The sequence below is a fragment of the Camarhynchus parvulus genome, chromosome 20, assembly GCF_901933205.1.
Source record: "Camarhynchus parvulus chromosome 20, STF_HiC, whole genome shotgun sequence".
NCBI classification, from domain to species: Eukaryota; Metazoa; Chordata; class Aves; order Passeriformes; family Thraupidae; genus Camarhynchus; species Camarhynchus parvulus.
Genome location: NC_044590.1, coordinates 14,413,798 through 14,434,985, shown reverse-complemented (window position 1 = coordinate 14,434,985; position 21,188 = coordinate 14,413,798). Strand labels below are relative to the sequence as shown.

The window sequence follows — 21,188 nt, the reverse complement described above, 5'->3', positions numbered from 1 at the left end:
TTCCTCACTCAGTGGGATGTGTCCTTTGTGCAAGTGTGGCGTTTAGAGATTATAATGAACTTTCACAGTGGTGATATGATGGAGGATGGTGAGCACTCGTCCCAGTTCCTTTGAGTCTCTGCCATTCAAGGAAGTTGAAATCCTTTGTCTTTTCAAAAAAACCCCAAACCATTTAAAAATGTAGTTGTTTTGTGCTTAATTTCTAGGATTATGTTTCTCAGGTTATCTTTGTGTTTGATTATATGAATCTGTGAGGGTGCTCATAACCTAGATAAGTCTCTCTATTTGGTCTTATGTCAGTAAAAATTCATTACACTTCAAGCACTTAGAAGAAACAGCTTTAACAACGAGATTGTCTAGTACCTGGTTTTGGAGGATTCTAGTATAATACTCAAATACTTGTTCTTTGAAGATTTTTTTTTCATGGAAACATGCATTAACTACTGTGCATTTCAGAAGATAGCTCCACAAAGACGTTTGCAAATATTTAGATTTTTTTCAGATTTTAGGACACATGGGGAAGCTTACGGGGAAAGGTGGATAAAGTGACAGTTTCTTTCATATTTATCTTGGATATTTTGGTAGTGGTTGAGGAAGCTTCCCATGTGCTCTTGGATGTCTTCAAACAAATCCAGTAATCTCTGATCATGTGAATTAGAATTTTCAAATGAAAAGAAGGAAAATTTTCCTACCTCTGTGGAGCTCAGTTATTCTCTCTTTGCCCTTCTGGAAGAATAAAATGGTAGAACTTTCTTGCATCCTTGTGAGCAAAGAGAAGGGAATGGTACCAAGAGGATGCTGACCATTGGAAGTACAAGAGATGAGAAGAGAGGAGAGTTAGAAGGAAGTTGGAAGCACTGTGTTTGACACTTGAATATGCGCCTTTTCTTTTCCTGTTTTTTGTTTTGGTTTTTTTCATTTCCCTCAACACCAAGAGGTGGAACAAGGTGACTTTTGTGCTGCCAGTCCTGCTGCCTTTGAAGCCCAGGTGCCTAGTGTGGCCATGTGGGTGAGCACACTGAGGTGCCTTTGCTAACCTCGTGCTAAGAGGGGCACAGAAATAGCAAAGCAGGAAATCTTTGAGGACTCAGAGAGATGGGAACATGCAGAGCTAAAGAGTCTCCTGAGGACAAACTATTAAGCTTGTCCTGCATGCTTACCAGAGCTGATTAAATGTGACTGCCATTTGCAGTTTCTCAGTGAACTGTTTATGCCATAAATACTCAGCCGATGAATCGGGGACTTTACTGTTTACATGTATGAAAGGGGTTGACAGAATATGCTGGTATTGCTGGTTTACTTCATAAATCGTTACAGACAACCTAGGGTTCTCAAATGGTTTGTGCAAGTGAAGATTTCTTACAGTATACACTGTCTTCAACTGCTTATTCAGATCTCTATTATCTGACATTGAAATAGGTTTCTGAATGGGATGGTGAGTGGCTAATCAGCCAAGCACTCTGAGAGCAGAGCCATTTTGAGATACAAGACTTCCTTCCATAATAGGCATTGATTGCATCTCTGAGTCAGGATAATTTACATGAGGAACTGCATAAGTATCTAGAAATTGTGTGCTGGGACCTAAATCTGAAAGACAGGATGTAACCAAACACTGGGGTCTGGAAAGCAGGAATTTGTGTACATGCCCTTGCAATAGGCTTGTACTGAATTGTGCATGCTCTGGAAGCATGCTTTGAGGATAGACTTAATTGACAGCTGTCAGTTATTCATAATTATGGTGTGTTTTTAATCCCATAAAAATAGAATTGAGAACAGATGTTGAGAGAGTAGTTAAAGCCAGCTGAAACATTTACTCCATTTTCAATATAAATAAAGTATTTGATTGGGGAACTGAACTGAAGTTTGGGGTTTTGTTCTCTTACAATGCTAGTGAAATGTCCAGTCATAATAATTTAGAAAGTGGACATAACAAATCCCTCAGTCTTTTTTATGATCTCTAAATCATGTAAATAATAAGTGGGTACTGCTGTACATTTCATTTCTCCTACAAGATGCTTATATTTTGTTATGGGACAGTCAAATTAGGACTTAAAATAGATTATTCCAATTGAGCGCTGGGGAATTCTTAAAAATAAATTTTCTTCTTGGGTTTATTGTTTTGTTTTGTTTTTTTCAGGGAACTGGCCTTGATTGTCCAAAAGAATGGGAGGCTTTAAAGAACATTATGAAGTAGAATAAATGTATATATTTTTTAAACTAATTTGGAATTTCGTCTCATTTCAGCTGTTAAAGGACATGAGAAGAATAAAGGAAGAAAATCCAAAGACTATGAAAGATCCAAGTCAAAGAAAAAGGAAAAAAAGAAAAAGAGATCTAAGCCCGGTAAAGTTAATTTTTCTTCTGTTGATGAAACTGGCTTCATTGTTTTGTTTTATTACCTCCAAAAAATCACTTTAGATCACTTAAGATCAGGCATTGCATTTCAGCCTTTTTCTTCACTTGGCTTTTATTTTATTAAATAATTGATTTTAAATTGTGATTGACAAGATAATCTATTTCCTGGTTAAGCTTCCTCAGTAATGCTGGGTGGTGGCTTGTAGTACTGCTTGTAATGGCACAGAATAAATGTCACTCCTAAATGAATGTTAGTGTATAAGTCAGGCTTTTCCTTAATAAGTGTGCTTCTATGCAAGCTTTGCCCAATTAAGAGAATGCAGATGCCCTGTGTACAGGCTGTTCTCAGTTACGTTAGTTCTGGGACTGCTTTATGAATGCTGGAGTTTGGAAACTTTGAGTCCTTTTTTTCTGCTGTTAACCTTATTATTTATTACACCTTCACTTTGAGGGGGAGTGGGCTGTAACAATGAGCCAAATTAAACCTGTCACTGCCTTAATTTCTTTCTTAAAGAAATTAATCTTTTTTTCTGTAGAGATTTAGTAAAAGCCCTATTTAAAGTCTAAACTCCAGCTGTGTCCCTCTTTCATGTCTCATAACATGCTGTTGCACTACATTAAAATGGCTGTAGTAGCAACCTGTGTTCTTGGTTTCATCTGTGGAGGCTTGGGAATGCTTTCCTGGGGCCACTTCAAGCTTTGAACTTGAGGCAGAGGCCCAGGTGTTAGAGGTGATGGATTCTTTGCTAGTGAAAACGCAGCCGATTCTGGAAAATTTGTTTGAAATGTTTAAGGATCAAGTGTGACAACATCCTCTGTTGTTGATGGGGATATACAGCATACTTCAATCTGCTAGGCATCATTTGTGAAGCTAGATCTCCCTAAGGAGGAGTTTCTGAGATAGAAAATTCTCTGATTGCTGCCATGAGTAGGGCAAGCTATCAGGAGAATGGATTGGAAGAACCATAGGCCATGTCACTTAGAATTGTACTGCAACAAATAATTTTAGTGAATTTTGGATTGTATGGTACTCACAAGCATTATGATAAAGTGCAAAATATAATTTGTAGATTTATGCACCAAGTCCCCACAAGCCACCTGTCAGTCTGTCGTTGGATTTTAAGATGTTGCATGCCTTTTTGTGATGTTGAGCTTATGGTAATTCAGTCCAGAACTGTGAAGATTTTTTCTAGGTAACTAGAGAGTGCTACTTGTAACTTCAACTAGCCTTGATTTATATCCAATGTAGGCCTCACAGGGGAACTATTCAAGGTGTTTTCTTCACACACTCTTAATCTGGGCTTGTCCACCTGTGCATTCTGTTCCATACATAGACTAGGAAAACAAGTGCTTTCTATCCACTTTGAAGTCTGTGAGATTAGGGAATGTGTATAACCTTGTGTGAGTAAGAGTGAGATGTGAGGGGGAGGTCTCCAGCTAGTGGTGCTTGTGTGAAAGTGCCTGTAAAGCAAAGGTATTTGTACACCTACTCAGTCTGAAGAATAGTTGGCCTGGAAAGGCTGGTCACTTAGACCTTTGTCACTTCTGACAGCAGTAAACAGTGACTGAGTGGCATGAAATTCTCTGGTTCAGAAAATACCTTCTTGCCCCTGGAAAGCTTGCACATCTTGCAGCAGCATCATGCAGTCCCAGAGCTCCAGCATATTGGGAACTGGCTCAGTGAGTTACACTTTTCTGCTATGGGCATGCATGGTGCTGTTTCTTCTGTCAACTTTTTTTGACCATAGATTTTTAATGATTTACTACAATTTTACAGGGTATTTGGGCACTGGGGAGAACACAGATATCTCACAAGAGCTTTCACCTGAAAAATCAGTTGTCACAAAATCTAATTCTTCAAATAAATCATTTGCTCACCCAAGTACCTTGCTTCACTGCACTGATTCTGGACAGCATAAGGGAAGATCAAAAGCAAATGGTGAGATGACTCTCCTCTATGGTTTTCTAGTTCTGTCTTTCATTACCAGTAAATATGTGAGCAGCACTAACATATTTGAAAACTGGTTCTTACTGTATAAATTTGGCTATTCTTACTCAGGGCTGTGTGTATTTCTTTCCCTCTGCTTGACAAGACTGGACCCAGTTCGTTTGCCTGAGCTTGATGTTGCTGCTTTTTATTTTGGCTTTACTTTCATATACACTTTGAGATTGTTGCCCTTATCTCAGAAATCAAACTCATTTTGTGGGGGTTTTTTCAGTGCCTTATTAACTCCTAAAATAACTGTGTTAAACTTAATAATTTTTTCATATTTCCAAAAGTTTCTACAATGTAAGAACTCCTTCAGAATTAAAAATGGGTGCTTTGCAAGCTTGCTGTGTTCAAGAGACCATCGGATGTGGTGATGTGTAGTTGTATTGATACAGAATGAATATGCTTATATTGACTTTCTGAGCTTCATGTGAGAAGCTCTTGAGTGCTGTTTATTGATGTCTTCTTCGTAGTACTTCATACACACAACCCATAAAAATCTGGCTGCTGTGTACCAGCTTTCATAATTCTCAATGTCTTGCTCCATGTTACTACTTACTGATACAAACTGGTACAATAAAAAAGACAAATGTTTGATTTTTCTCTTCTTAAAAGTCACAGATTTGAAGGAAATAGAAAATATATGACAGCTTGATTCTATACAAGAATGTTAAATTCTTTTTTGTACAGATACACTGCTGAGAGCCGTTTGAGCTTGTTTTGGGTGTTTTTGTTTGTTTTTGTTTGGGGTTTTTTGTTTTTGTTGTTAGTTTTTTGTTGTTGTTTTGCATAACTTTCTTTGTTATTAGACAAAAGTAAATTTTAGCTTCAGTTAAATTCCCCTTTATAGGTGAAACAGGAAACATTAAAAACTACTGAAATGCAGATAGTGGTAATGTCTTGAAAACACATTTTGCAATCTGAGCAGTTGTGTTTCTGGAGTATATCAACCATAGGACATACAGTTTAGTAGCTTTGCCATCAGTTGCTCAGACTTCTTTTGATCAGTTGATAGATATTGAAAGTGGTGAAAAATACCAGAAATTATTTTATTTCATCCTTTTAAAATTGTTTTGTTACTTTTTGCATCTACAGAACTTGTGCCTAGATAAGCAAGATCTGGTGTAAACAAAAGTGAAACTTCTTCTGCACAAAAGTGCAGTGTGCCCATCCTGTCACTTCCACTGCACTTTAGGAAAGAGTGTCCTAATTCAGAGGTGGAATAGAACCTTTAAACATGGAAATAAACTATTGTGTTGGATTCTCACCCTTTGACAACAGATGCTTCCCCGAAAGATACAGTTTATGTCACAGACTAGTACTGTTTTTGTGTTCTGTGAGCTAAATGATGAAAGTAGTTATACTCACTGTAGGTGAGACCCCAGCATTATACTTAAGATTAAAATTTTTACCTTCCATTCCCCTCTAACTCATGAAATTATTTTCAAATAATTAAAATACTTCATCTTCTTCCTCTGACCCTTCCATTCTATCCCCAAGGAAGATGCAGACATTGATTTAATATTATTGAGGTAAGATTCTCAATTCAGCATGCTGTTCAGTTAAAATTTTCTTGGCAGTTTTATTCAATCTAGGATGCACTAATGCTTCAGCTAAGTAGTGTGGGTGCATTCTGGAAGAATACCTTGTGCAGTACACTGCCTGAGTTTATAAATGCATACTAAACAGAAGATTAAATGAAAATAATAATTTCTGAAGCAGGATTAAATTCTGTGTTGGACCCAGTATTTCTGTCATGAAAACATCACTTCATGAGATTGAATGGTTCATAAAACAGAGCCCTCTTGCCTCTTTTTGAGAGCTCTACACTAGAAGTGCCAAGTCACAATTCTGTTCCAATTCCAGCAGTTAGCATGAGTCCTATTTGAATGTACAAGCCTGGTTTTGTTGTTTATAGTTTTGTCTGAAGAGACTTCATGCCTTGGTTTGAGACGCTGTATGCTGACAATACAGTTTTAATGACAAAAGCTGTTAAGATGGATATTTTGAGAGAGCCATTAATGAGACTATAAAACTTCATTATGTAGTAACCTTCAATAAACAGTTAAAATTGTGGTATTCCTTAAATTGCACTGTGAACTCGTGCTTTTTGGAATGTATATTTGCATACTTGGGATAAGATTTTGAGGGACCTTTTTTTATAATTACTCAGGATTTTATGTAAATACTTCTTGTACAGAGGATGACACCCTGAGTGAGTCATCTATGGATAGCTTGCCTTGGAGTGACGATGACTGCAGTCAGGATGTTGATGTAACCACCAACCCTGATGAAGAAGTTGAAGAGAGTGATTTTGAGATTGTTCGGTGTGTTTGCGAAGTAAGAGAAGAAAATGACTTCATGATTCAGGTATGAAATGGAAGGTAAATGCACATCTTAGTGAATGCAGTGGAAGGTGTCAGTAGAGAAACTTTTGTTTTGTACCTGAAATAATAAACTATTGTTGTCTTCCAAAAGCATAACATTTTTTGAGGTAATCTGTAAGGGTGACTGCTACGATAGTTAACTTCTGCTTCATAGTACAGTTTAGGATTTTTAACTGAAAGAAAGAGGGAACATTCACTCCAAGTCAAAAATGGTTGGTTTGTCATTTGGGAATTTTTCTAAACATAGAAGACTTTCTTGATTCTGAGAACACGTATTTGAAGTCAGTGATTTTTTTTTCGGGCTCCCTCGAGCCTGAAAATTTAGAGCCTGTTCAGAACATTGTCATGAGATAGTACTGTACTTCCCATTCCTCTGCCCTGGTAAGAAGCTTGACTTACACATATAATTCTCCAGACAGGCTGGAAAAAAAAATTTAAAAATTGAGTTTTGCTTTAAAGCAGAACTGCATTTGTCATTTGTCCATTCTGCAGTAGTCTGCAAATTCAGAGTTCCTAACCTGCCTAAGGCCATCTGTCCATTCCACATGTATCTGCTCTTTTAAAATCAGCTTCACTGAAAATTTGGAGAGGCTTCTGTTGTCTCTTCTGCTTAAAACTGTTGATAAAAAACCTCCTTGGAAGTTACTTGCCTATTTACTTTGAGATGTTTGTAAATTATCAGAAAATGATTTCCCTACATAGCTATTTTAACCATCCCACCCAGTTCCTATGAATTTCAAGAGGTGAAGTCAAAAAATCAATTCAATTTCTTCATAATTTTTTGCTCTAATTCAATTTCTTTGAGTTTCCATGCTGTTTCATGGAGCCTTGTTGTGGAAGGTATGATGCTTTTCCTCTTAGTGGTGAGTTCACTTCACACGGCTTTGTTTTAGTGTTGGATCCTGACAATGCAGGGCAAAAAGTAACTTATGAATTAGTAAGGAAGGGTGGAGTGATGGGTAGTGGTCAAGTGTAAGTAAATAGCACCAGCCTGTGCACGAAGAAAAAGGAGTCCAACAGTGGTGACTAAAGGGGGGTAGATACCCTCTGAGGAGATGGCTTACAGAAAATCACGAAGAAATAGCCAGGGAGTATAACTGGCAGAAGTAAGTTCCATACTAGGTTAGGATTGCAGAATGTAGGGAGCTGTCAGCTGGCTCTGGATGCAGCCTATGGGTGCCTTTCCTTTAGAGTTTCGTGGGCTGCTTCTAAGATTACTTTGCTAGGTTGAACTAGTTTGAGTGGGCTTTTTTAGCATATCGCAAACTTTTAAACATTTGAATTGATTTGTGAAAGAATTGGTCTCTGGAAGAGAGATGCAGATAAGCAGTATTGTGAGTATCTGCATTCTTGGTGGGGATTGAGGTGATAGGAAATATGCTGGCACTTGGGATACCTGCTTGGGTTTGCTGCGTACCCATCTTGATACCGGAATGAGGAGCTAGGGCAGTTTCTTCATGGATCTGGCTGGAGGTTCATTGCTCCCAATATACATGTACCCCCTCCTCTCTTACAAGAGGGAGAATGCTAAGCGTTCTCTTTCAGCTGTGTTCATTGCCATGAATGTGCCAAATATAGAAATAATGCAGGAAAATGTTAATTTTAAACACATCAGCAGCTTGTCCATGAAAGACTGGGGAACATTAAAGTTAAATGAAACTCATACACAGTTAAAATGGGAGTTCCTTTAGGTATTTAAACTAATAACTTGCCCCCACATTCAAAAGATTTTATAAAAAGTTTTCTTTGACCTATACTTGCCTTAAATTTCTTGAGCAATTTGTGCATTAAGGATGTCATTCATTGCACTGAGATACAGAAATCTAGGTTTGCATTTATAGAAGTATCTGCTTCAGTTAGTAGAAATTAAATCTGGAAAAAGAAGTACAGAAAAACAGTGTATTGTTGGTTAGTGCTGTTTTGTTCCGGTCTCTGTAACAGTGCAGGGAGGTTACTAGACTTCATTTATGGAGCTGGTGTAAAGCAGCAGTGTAGTGTAGCCTTGCCCTGTGTTCCTTCTGGAGGCACAGCACTCCGATTTTGTGGTGAGGCCCAAAGAAATCCAGACAGACTGTTGTTGCCTCATCTTTTTAGTTTTCATATCGAAACACTGGTGAATTTGTGTATGATGCAGAAAATTCTGGGACTGGATTTGGTGGCCTCAGAGGTGATGGATGTAAACAATGTAAACAGACTTGAGATATTTTTGTTCTGGAAGGTGAAAAGCGGCTTTGAATACACATCTTTTGGGTTTGTTTATTTATTTTCTGACTTGAATTTCAATTTAAATATTTTTTGCACAATGCTGTATGTTTTTTCTCTTCTAAATCTCCTGCTTGGCATGCTTTGAAACTCCCTACTACCACCTGGGCAGGGAGTAGTTTCCCAGTAGCATGTGCCAGAGCAGTAACCTGTAGCCTAGCAGCCACAGTGTGCAGTAGAACCTGCAAGTTAAAGAATGCACCTGTACCCTGAAGGGGTGAATATTTAAATATCAGTTGAGTAAAATTTTTAAAAGTTGGAATGTTTGTGCTGATTTGAAAGTAAACCAGCAGGAGAAATGTCCTGGTTTAGAGCAAATTTAGGAAAGAATCCCCAAAGGGGCTCCTCTAGGAAAGCCGATTCAATCGGCCCCTCCCCCCAACCGGTCCGGGAGAGAATACCTCCTTGGAGAAAAGTGGAAAAAAGCTGTTTATTAAACAATAAAACCTAAACAATATAAAACAATAAAACCCCTTGCCGCTCCAAAAGAGATGACAAACTGAGAAAACCCCGTCCCCGGGTTGCAGCTCAGCTCACTCAGTCTCTGATTAGTCCCTCCAGTGCTGGAATTGTCGCAGGCCAGGCCTGGCCCGGTGGGCCACAGGTGCAGCTGCTGGTGCTCCCCTGGGTGTTCAGTCCAGAGCAGGTTTCAAGAGGTCCAAAGAAAAGGAAAAAAACCCACAGTCCAGGGAACTTCTTTGCCTCGGCTAGCTATAACTAACTAAAAGCAAAGGAGAGCTCTGTCCCGCTGTCTCTCCATCCACAGACAACACAGTCCAGGAGGAGGAATGCGGGGGAGTGAGTGCAGTGTCTGAAAAAAACTGCACTTCTTCTCTCCCCCCTTCACTCTCTGCAATAAGTCTTAAAGGTGCAAAACTTACTATTCAGCATAAACAAAATTAGATGATTAGGGATAAAAGCATCATATAGTCAACCCAGGACAAGAAATGAACCCCACAGAAATGCCTTGAGAGAGATTTCAGGTCAGAGTTACAATGTCATTAGGAAGATTACAGTAAATGCTACAATACACAAAAACTGGCTTAAAGTCAGACTGCAGCCTGGTGTTCTTTTGGTCAGGGTGGTGGTCTGAGTCCTACCAAATAGTGACAGTAGTCCTGCGAAATGATGGTTGGAGAGCCTCTGGGAGGTCTAGTCCTCCTGTGGAAGTTCAGGTCCTCCTCTGGATCTGTCCAGTAGTCATGGTGTCCTAAATTCCTGAAGCACCCAGATTATTTATGGTCAGATAGGGGCAGGATGCTCAGTACCTCCCCCAGGGTGGAGAATTTCACAATGGAATTATGTAATCTTATGAGTCTTGGGGAGTCCTTGATGGCCTAGGTCCTTACAGCTGCCCATTGGGGCATTAAGGCCTGATGGCAGAGATGACCCCCTTAGGCTAGATGTAGTTATCACAGTTAAGGCAGTTTGTGAAGACAAGAACAACTACCCTGATGTACCTGGATTGGGGGGGGTTGGCCTCTTTATCTAACACTTGCAGCCTGCCGGCTGGTGTGCACTGGGGAGCTCTTGCAAACGACCCATCATTAACAGTTCATCGAGAATAATGTAGATGGGAGTAGAGTGCATAGTTTGGTTACAACCGCACTTGCAACCTAGGACAGATGCTTCACTAGAGTTTTGGGCAAAATTGCCTGGAAAAACACTGAGTGCACCTCTGTACAATATGGGAATGATCCATAGGATGCAGGTGTAACTAGATCCAGGAGCTCCCTTCTTATTTTTAGCACAGTCTGTTTCTCTTAATCTTTTTTCTTTGTTTTAGAACAACTTTTTCTGGCTCTAATTTGTGAAAGGAGGATTATGTCTGCCTTTTTTGAAAACATCTCCCAACTGCATTAGGACTAGTTACCCATTTTGGAAGGCAAAACATTGTTGATTCCATCCTTGAGAAACCTGTTTCTCTCTAACCTTTTACATTCTCCAATCCCAGAGCTCCCATCTCCACCACACCTAGACCACTCATTATTGCAGTAAAGTATTCAAAGTCTGGTTGTCCTTTTCTGTTCCTCCTAGCTTGAGGAAGGGCAGGAGATAAGAGCATTAATTAAAGTGATGTTGAACACAGACGAAATGTTTAGCAAGTTGGCATCTTTGTAGGTCAATGAAGAGCAACATGTGAGATTCCTTGCATTCCTTGCTGCTAGGGTTTGGTTTAGCTCATACTGCAGTCCTCTACATTGACAGCATTTCTGGTTTTGGTTTATGCTCTGAGAAATAAAGGGTATATGATCTCTTGTCTCACTGCTTGAGAAAACAGTAACTTTTAACTGACACCACAGTTTCCAATCCAAATAGATTTAATATTCTTATGTGGGGTTTTGTTCCATGTTTCAGTGGTCTATAGTCTACAATCACAATTTTGTCTCATTAAAATACTGATGGGGAGAAAATGACAAACAAAACGCGAATAGTTTTTTCCCTGCTCTAGAACAGCATGGCTTTAAGAACAGTGACTGCATTTTAAATAGTGTAACTGTGCTACAGAGATCCAAATTATATTCAGTCGTTGCCAGTATGATTGTCCTGCCTTGGAAAGATGTTGGATGCTCCTAAAGCTGGTGCAACTGATCTGCACTGCAGGTTTGTGTTAGTAGAGCTACCTTTGAAGTGGATAAAATGTTGGAGATACAAGAATTATTAAAGATAATATTGCCTACTCCTGTGTGACATAAATATCTCTGGGATTTGATAACTGAATGTGGATGACTGTTTGAGGGTGTCAGGAAAATTAATCCACAAACATCAGAGGTTTATGTCCAAAAAGGAGACAGAGGAGTCCTTTTACTTTATTTGAATAAAGGGAGAGGCCATGGGGCATTCCCCTGGGGTCCCTCAAATTTTTGGAGGACAATTTTTTGACACTGGCCTTTTTATCCCAATTTTCTGGCCGCATTTCCCCTCTCTCTTTCCCCTGTGGCTGAGGTACTTGAGAAGTACAGACTTCCCGGAACACCTGATACCAAAGATTTCCCTTTAATGTATAACCCCTCCTTTTTAATTTTTAATTCTTATGGAATTTAGGGGTTTCCCCATTGTATCTTTCATCTTTCAATATCCAATTTCATTTATCAGTAAACCTACAGTTTGTTTGTAAAGGCAAATATCTTCTTCCATTCATCTATCAGTGGAATCCTTCCCGTTGTTTCTTTTATGTCTGAGTGCTAGTTTTATCTACCAGCAGACCCACAGTTTGCTTGTAAAGACAAATCCGTCATTCCTCTCAAGGGGAAAGCTTTTGAATTCAGAAAAATGGATCTGTTTTGGTGAAGAAGGCTTGATTGCTCTGTTGGCTATCTGGTTATGTGCACATGTATCTCATGAATGATTTTCATTTCCAAAGGGAGTATTTTTGTACCTTTCAGAATTCTCTGCTTTTACTTTTTAATTGTCGTTCTCCAGAAACACACATGAAAAATGTGGAGGGCTCACATTTTATTATAGTCTGTTTCTGTAATGCATTTGTTTGTAAGTGGAAGGTGGGGTGTGTATATTAATAGACCTTTTTGTCTTAAAATGTGTAGATCCTGTGTTTCTTAATTGACATAATGGTATTGAGCTCCTCTAGCCTTCATTTCTATTAATGTGTACTTCTTGACTTTGAACAGTGTGAAGAGTGTCTGTGCTGGCAGCATGGAGTCTGTATGGGCTTACTGGAAGATAATATACCTGAGAAATATACCTGCTATATTTGCCAAGATCCTCCAGGTACAGAAATTTAAGGTTACAGACCCTTTTTATATATGTAGAAAATCTACTAGTTCATCTATATGTAATCTGTATCTATATCTATCTCTCTGAAAAACTATGCTATTTTTCCCCCCACCTGTGTCTGTCACTGTAGGTAAGTTTCAGTTTCAGAAAATTTAATTTATGTGAATGTCCGTGAGTCAATATTATGAAATTACAAAAGGACAGGAATGGAAAAGACTGTTTTCACTGTGATGACCATCTGGCACATACTTGCTATAATAAGGATTGTACTGTCTGACTATGGCAAATGAGTGTAGAAAACAGGAAGCTCAACTAAAGACTCCCAATGGGTATATCTTAGGGGATGTGGCTGCAGCTCTCCCCCAACAAATTTGGCTTGATGCATTCTTTAAACTAAGTCAGCAGAGGGCTTCTGGCTCTCCTCAGCAGTTGGCTCTTGTCATTGACTGCATTACCTGCTGTTCTGGTGTGATGCTGGCCCAATGGCAGCCACCCACAGAAGCCACTTGCTCACCCTTTCCTGCTTCAGCTGGGCAGAAGAGAGAAAAATTTAACAAAGAGTTCAGGAGTTGAGACCAGGAGAAAACACTTCAAGGGCAAAACAGGCTTCACTTAGAGATAAAAGGTGAGTTTATTGCCAACAGAATCAGAGGAGGATAATGAGAAATAAAATGAGCCTTTAAAAACACCTTTTCTTCCCCCAACCCTTCCCTCCTTCCCACCAACAGTGCAGGGAAACCACGTGTGGGGGTTTGGTCAGTTCATCACTCAAGGTTTTCTTCTACTGCTCTGGGAGAGAAGTTGCTCCTGTGTGAGACCGCAGTGTCCTTCCCACAGTTCTCTGTGAATTTCTCCAGCATGGATTACCAGTCTCATGGGCAGCAGTCTGCCCAAAACTGCTGCAACGTGAGCCCCTCCCATGGGCACACAGTCCTCCCAAAACTGCTGCAGCGTGGATCACTCATCCACGGGGTGCAGTCCTGCAAGGACAGGCTGCTCCAGCCTGGAAGCAGGGGCCCTCTCTCTCCACCGCGTCTCCCACTGGATCACAGCCTCCTCCAGGCATCCACCCGCTTGAGTGTGAGCATCTCCCCCATGGGCTGTGGCTGCATCTCTGCATCCCCTGGGAATCCCTGTGGGCTGCAGGGGCACAGCTGCTTCACCGTGGTCCTCACCACGGCCTGCAGAGGAACCTTGGCTCTGGCAGCTGGAGCACCTCCTCCCCCTCCTCCTCCCCTGACCCTGGTGTCACCATGTTGTGTCCCTCACATGTTCTCACCTCTTCCTCTTCTGGGACTCAAAGAAAAAACTGCACCTTTGTTTTGATTTTCTTCTTAAATCTGTTATCACAGAGGCGTTACCAACCTCTCAAATTAGGCCAGCTTTGGCCAGCAGCATGTCCATCTTCAGAGCCACCAGGGATTGGCTCTGCCAGACATAGTGGAAGCATCCAGCAGCTTCTCACAGAAGCCACCTCTGTGGCCACCGAGCCCGCCCCCCTCCCCCCACTACCAAAACCAGGCTGTGCAAAACCAACACACCTGCAATAACCTATATATTGGTGTTTACCTGAGGTAACACAGTCAGAGTTGATTAAGCAATATGTTCTCTCCTCCTTGGCAGATATTTTGAAATGTCTTAGTGTTGGAAAATTCCAGCTCTACAGGGACGGGGCAACTGAGAGGCAATTTAAAGATTTTATTCCATTATCAGTCTCGTAGAAGGGTGAGACATAAGAGCTGTAAAACTCAATGCCATTCCATCAGAAGCCAACCTGTTTCCTGGTTACAATACCTTATAAATGTTTTTCAGCCTTTTAGCTGATGGTGCTCATACTTCTAACATGAATCACCTATTATTTTAACCCATGTGATCTTCCTACAATGCATCTTTCACAGTTCTAATTCTCAAAAATATCAGGTCTTTTTACAAGCCATCATTTGAAACTTCTTTCTAGTTCAATCTCTCTCTCAACAATGTCATCTCTATTCCATGGCCTTCCTAAGGCAGCACACCTTATCTCAGAGTTTGCATACAGATATACAAGACTGTATGAGCTTTCAGTCAGGTTTGAGGATCCTTTACAAATCAATTTCTCACATCTTAGTCCATCTTACACAGCAGGTAAAATTACATTAAGCAAATATTTTCTGACTTTCTACTGTATTTATTACAAAGATTTGCCAAAGTGAAAAGGATGAGGTTTGGACTTGAGGCCATGGTTATAAATAGCAAGAAAATGGATCTCTTTTCACTTGATTAAAAGACTTTTTTGGTTTATATACACATTTGGATTGTGATCCAAGGTTTTTTTGGCTGTTGAAAGCTACCAACTCTTTTGTACTTTAACTCATAGATTTGTGTAGTATGTTTACTGCTGTTGCTTGTACTCTCACAATGAAGACATGCTACACCTAAATTTTAAACTTTTACTACAGAGACAGCAATATATTTAAGGTTTCTTTAGAATATCTTGCTTCTAGAATTTTAACCTTCTATTAAAGATATTTTGCTTTATGCCAGTTGAAGGTAGTTTTAAATGGGACTAAAACACACTTGCAAACTGAAGTTGTGCCATCACACTTGAATGACTGTTTCTGTGCAGAAGGTGATTACAGCTTCATTTGTTGAATTCGTCATTAACTATTAATTTCAAGATTCTGAAGTTTACATTGGAGGGGACTTAATTTTTACCTTTTATCTCTGTCTTAATTTTACTGCTGTTGTGAGAAAGGAAAACATGTCCAACTTTTTGACTGCAAAGATGGCTTTTCAGTGACAGTTTTTGGCTTGAAGTGAGCTGATAGGCTGTATGAATCTACAAAGAAGTGGCTTTTAAAACTGAGCATGGCTATTCAGCAGACTCTTACTTAGGAGCTTTCCCCAGTCTGTACTGCTGGGACTTGTAACAGCACCACTCATTCTATTAGAAGTAAAAAGCAAATTTAGTGTAATTTTGTCTAAAAACTAACTGTGTACTAACTGCTGTTTTACTCAGATCTTTTTGAATTGGGTAGGATTTTTAAGAGATTTGTTAACATTTACCCTTGCTTAAACATGATCAAGATGATTATGTAGCACAATTGCTTGTGGGCATAGTCTGGTGTCTCCTCTTCAGATTATATACTTCAAAAGGGAGCACTTTTTATCTCAAGGTGCACATCACCTCTGTTGTTCAGGTGACCATGAAGTTCTCAAAGTCACTGTTTTACTCTTGTGGACTGAACTGTACTTTGTGTCTCAGATGTCAGCTTCTCTAATGCAGAAATTAATGAGGGAGGGCCAATGCAGGTGGCCAGAAGTGTCTCCAGTGTGGTTCTGACCATACCAAAAATTCTGCTTACCTTCCTGCTTGATACAGTGTATCTGCCTGGAAGGTTGAGCTGACACACCTTTCAAAATTCTTTTTTATACTCTGTCATGATTTCTGATGCCACCTAATACCCATTCTTTGTAGTGCTAGCCTCAGTCTCACTCTGCTGCCTAGTAACTCCTTTTTTCTTTTTTTTTAGCTTCTCCTCTAGTCAACGTTAACCTGCTTATATTGGAGACCTTTTCGCAATTATGGTTCCCAGTCTGTGTTGCAGTTTTATCTCTGGTTTTGTGGGCTTGCTGCCTGGGCTGTACGTAGGCAGTGACTGATGCAGTTGTTTCTCTGGGTGCTGAGCTGTCCACTGAGAATATCTATAGTAAATGTACATTTTACAGGGTGTGGGGGAGCTTATGTTAGGTATTTAATGTGAAGGGTTTTTGTGTGTGCTTGCAATTTAGTAAGCACCTTTCCTTGTAATACTTTTTGTTTAGCAGTTTAAGTTACTTCTACTGATACATCTTTTACATTCAGCACTGTTTCATTTCAGCTGTTGCTGATATTCAATATCAAGAGATAACATTGATATCTCTTAAGATAGAATTATCATTATTAATAGCTTGACTTAGGCTTGTTTTTTACCGGAACTTTAGCCTTGATTCCTTCAAAATCTAGTTTTGCACAACTGTACTAGTACATGTTGATGTTAAAAACAAGATCACTGGGAAGCTGATTGCCTTTTTCTGCATTTTACTGTCTGCAGGGAGCTGCAGTCAGACTGTAACTTCTGTCATAACCATGCTTAGACTAGACAGTGTGATACTCTGCTAAGAATACGCCTTTCTCAGCCTCATCTGTAACTGTCTGTTGTGGATGTCCTCTGGGAAGTTGGTGTCAGAATGTGTTTACAGTTGGGCAGAGGTTTTCGGCTTCCTACTTTAGTAGTTCTTAATTTTTTCATTGGTCTGCTGTTACAGGTTCTATTGATGAGAACAAATAAGCTGTTGCAGTACCTAGAGATAATGAGAATTACTACCAGCAATGTCAACATTTCATTTTAACTCACTCATTACTGTCACTTCAGGTCAGAGGTCCAGCTTAAAGTACTGGTATGAAAAGGAGTGGTTAAGTAATGGTCACATGCATGGCTTAGCGTTTTTGGAAGAAAATTACTCCCACCAGAATGCCAAGAAGATAGTGGCCACTCACCAGCTGCTTGGTGATGTACAGCGAGTGATCGAAGTCCTGCACGGGCTGCAGCTGAAGATGAGCATATTACAGTAAGCAGCATTTAAGTACCAGCCGGCATGTTCTCCTCGGGAATCAGACTGCAAGTGTAAAAATAACCAGAAATTCAGGCTTGCATTTGTGCTGTGTGGATTTAAAACATAGTTTGAATTGCTGATGTGATCTTGGGAAAGGACTTGGCTATTTGAAAACTGTTTAAGTGGGATGAGTGTAAATGGACAGTGTGTATAGAAAGGGTTAAACTAATAAAACTAATGACAGTTTTTCCTAAATCACCCAAATGGATTTTAAGTAAGAACAGGATAGACTTATAACCCATGGCGCCATTTTTGCAGCATTTGGTTTCTCCATTTCAGGAAATCTGGTCATAGCTTCTCAGGAGGAATCAGATCTTTTTGTTTGGTACAGTATCTTGTTTTGGTGCAGTGGGAGAGTAGTCGCACTCTCAGCAACCTGCAGTACTTCATTTCTGAAAGGTTATTTCAGCTGTATCTACAGAAAATAACAACTATTTACATAAAAGATTTTTTTCTATCAAATCAACTTTTCTGTGTATTTTCCTATTTAAAGTCAGCCTTGGGTTCTGATGACTGAAAAAAAATGAACTCAAATCTAGCAGTTTTAAATTTATTGAATTCCATCATTGTAATTTATTAGTTGATAATTTGCATGGCAGCAACTGTTTGGAAAATGAAGTGATTTTGGCATTCTTTAGACCCTTCCCCTAAATCTGTGGTAATGCAGGAGGTCCATTGACATGGAATAATGCTTAAAGCAAGAGAGGAGCTATTTTAACATAGGGGTTTGCTTTTCCATTATGGGATCCTTTTATTTAGATCTGTAAGTAATTTCTTTCCTTTTTGGAGACTGAAAAAATACTTTAAGGCTACTCCTACGGCCTTCTTTAAAGAGCAACATACGAGTTTCAGGCGAGATTTACGTAGTACTGGGGTAAGGAGCACCGGGTGTATACGTGGTGGTTGCTGCAGATTTTGTTCCTTTTCTCTCCCATGCTGAAGTCAGTATGATGGCCTGGCTTAATTAAAGGTGAGGTGCAGTCCTGTTTGGATCATCTGGTTAAAAGCTTCAGCTGCTGTTTTCTTTATCATGATATAAATTAGAAGGGATTTTAAAAATTGCTGGATTTGAATAATTATTATATTGTTGATGCAGATCAGCAGATAGAGAGATGATTTCATGGGTGCCTGAAATTATTAGGAATTGCTCAGTGTTTCAGGGAGGTCTCTCAGTGTTTCAGGGAGGTGGCAAAGGACACAAGGTGACCCCAGCAGTGCCATGGGAGGGTGAACCTTCAGCAGGCAGGAGTTAAGTTATTCAAATATTAGCATTTGAATTTTCATCCTTTGGTAACTGGTGCATCATTTTTCAGAAAAATTTTCTATATTTTGTAAAATTATCCCTTGCTCTGTTGTGAGCAAAATACAGTTCCTTTAGGTGTAGCAGATGAGTGGAACTCGAGCAGAAAGCTTTGGTAAATGAACACCTGGCTTTCACTTTTCCAGGCATGCCTTCAGGATGGTTCACCAGGGAGCTCTATCCTTGCTGTGCCACCACTGAAGACAAAGATGCTTCTATGAAATAGTCTGAGCACATCCTTGGCAGCTGTACTCACTTTGGTTTCCTCTGAGAGACACTGAAGAAACCTGAGCTGCTGCAGGATGGATTACAAAGCAGTTACTACCAAAGTCAGCTGGTCATGTTTTGTTCAGTGGTTTGGTGAACAGCTAGAAAAGCTGGATCAGCTGAATAGAATAAGTCTGTCCACCTTTGCAAGGAAGCAGAGAGGGAGGCTTGAGGGCAGCCCCCCCTTTCTGTGCAGCCCAATGCAGCAGGGTCTTTAGAGCCAGGATTTGCTCTGCTGTGTTCCTGCAGCCTGTGGCAGATGAGCTGCCAGCCCTTTGAATATAGCAGAGTATTGTGCTTTGCTCTCCTTTTACTGCTGTTTTGATGCTTTACACAAGGAAGAACATGGGTTATAATGCTCACTCAGAATCTTTTGTTTGTTATATCTGTAATAATCTGATACCTATAGTTGTCCCTTCTGCTGAAATAAATAATGTATTAGTCAATTTGAGGACAATTAAAATAAGAATTTTTCTAAGAACAGATGAAGGGAACTCTGGCCACTCTGGGATACCACTACAGTTGCAATGTTGGTGTACCATACCTTTATTAAAATATCCCTGGTAAAATTAATTTCTGCTGTCAATAAATTACAAATATTGAAGCAAAATGTTCCATGAAGGGCCAGCTTTGGTGAGAAGTTGTATGTGTCTATTTGCAGCTTATTCTTCAAGTTTTTTCTTAATCCAAACCTTGGCGTTTTTTTTTTCCCCTTAAGTATTCTTACTTAATATCTTTATGCAAGAGGATAGTTTGCTTAGTCACTTTGGCATTTAAATTGGATGGTTTACTTTTTTATGTTTGAACAGAAATAAAGAACACCCTGACTTAAAGCTTTGGTGTCATCCATGGAAGCACATCACGGTGGATGAAAAAATCCATACAAAACACATCATTCACTTTGAGGAAAACTGTTGCAAAGAGGAGACAGCAAGTTATAGAACTTGGAATGGGACAGTTGAGAAACCCTCAACAATTCCTTCTGTGGAGGAATCTTACATTACGAGTGAACACTGTTACCAGAAGCCTCGGGCCTACTACCCTGCCATAGAGCAGAGACTGGTTGTGGAAACAAGAGGTTCAGCCATGGATGATGGAGTAAACAGAATAAGGGAAAATGGGGATGATACCTTCTCAGAGAGGTTTGGCTGGAATCTGGACCAAGAAATATGCAAGATGGAAAATGAATCTAAACACAATTGCTCTAAGGTATTTTTATTAAAACAGCCTTCTCTAGCAAAGTGCATGTGTTTTCCTGGCAACCTACAAACCTCAGCCTTTTTTAATACTTTTTGGTCTGTTTGTGTTTATTTTTTTTCTTGGACTGTTAAATTTAAGTTGCCAGTAACAACTAAAATGATAAATGTGATCAACTCCTTCATTTTATAATACAGTTTAAAACTCTGGGTTAACTTCTGGACCTCAAGTTGTTTGAAGAGTGTGGACCATGTATTATGGTCCACTGGTAGCTTATTGCTGCTTACTTTTGTGTACTTTTAAATGAAACATAAACACTAGCAGAGAGAGAACAGGCCAAGCATGTATGATATTACCAAATACACTGGTATGCCAGCTTCTAACTATGTCCATCTTGTTTCCATGTTCTTTCTAATAGCTAAATTAATTTTAGGTCCCTTAGGCAGCATTTCACGGTTGAAAAAAAAAAGGTATCAGCCTGAAGTGATTTTTTTTAAGACTGATCACCATAGAATAGTCCTGTATCTTCTTCCTACTGGAGCCCTTCAGGTTTAGCTTTTCAATGCTTGGTTCTCATTGTCATCTCTGTCAGCCTAGTAGAGGCCTTTCTGCTCTCCAGTGCAAAAATTTTGCTTCTATTAGTACCAATTCCTATGAAATGTGGGCTGAGAAATGTTGAAAACCCTCTGGGAAATGAGTGAAGCCCCTCTGCTCTGGAGCCAGGCTAGGGGAGCTGTGGTTGTTCACCTAGAGAAGGATCCAGGGAGACCTGAGAGCCCCTTCCAGTGCCTAAAAGGCTCCTGGAGAACTGGACTTAGGGCAAGGGATGGAGGGACAAGAGGGAATGGCCTTAAGATGGAGTCTAGATTTTAGATGGGATATTAGGAAGAAATTCTTCCCTGTGAGGGTGGTGAGCCCCTGGCACAAGTTGTCCAGAGAAGCTGTGGCTGCCCCTGGATTCCTGGAAGTGTCCAAGGCCAGGTTGGATGGGGCTTGGAGCAACTTGAGGTAGTGGAAGGTTTTGGAACTTCTTCCAACCCAAACTACTGTACAGTTTTAT

At 39.8% G+C, this 21,188-nt stretch overlaps 1 protein-coding gene across 13 annotated transcripts in view; it reads left to right on the top strand.

Moving 5' to 3' along the window:
- Window positions 1-21,188, top strand: part of PHF20 (PHD finger protein 20) — a 72,028-nt gene that overhangs the window by 45,709 nt on the left and 5,131 nt on the right. For 12 of the 13 annotated variants that reach the window (XM_030963505.1, XM_030963507.1, XM_030963509.1 and 9 more), the window contains 6 exons: window positions 2,245-2,343; window positions 4,133-4,294; window positions 6,546-6,715; window positions 12,624-12,723; window positions 17,124-17,319; window positions 19,741-20,140. In XM_030963505.1, the coding sequence (XP_030819365.1) occupies window positions 2,245-2,343; window positions 4,133-4,294; window positions 6,546-6,715; window positions 12,624-12,723; window positions 17,124-17,319; window positions 19,741-20,140 (1,127 nt within the window). The remainder of the gene's footprint in view (window positions 1-2,244; window positions 2,344-4,132; window positions 4,295-6,545; window positions 6,716-12,623; window positions 12,724-17,123; window positions 17,320-19,740; window positions 20,141-21,188) is intronic. The other variant, XM_030963502.1, reaches the window with a different exon arrangement.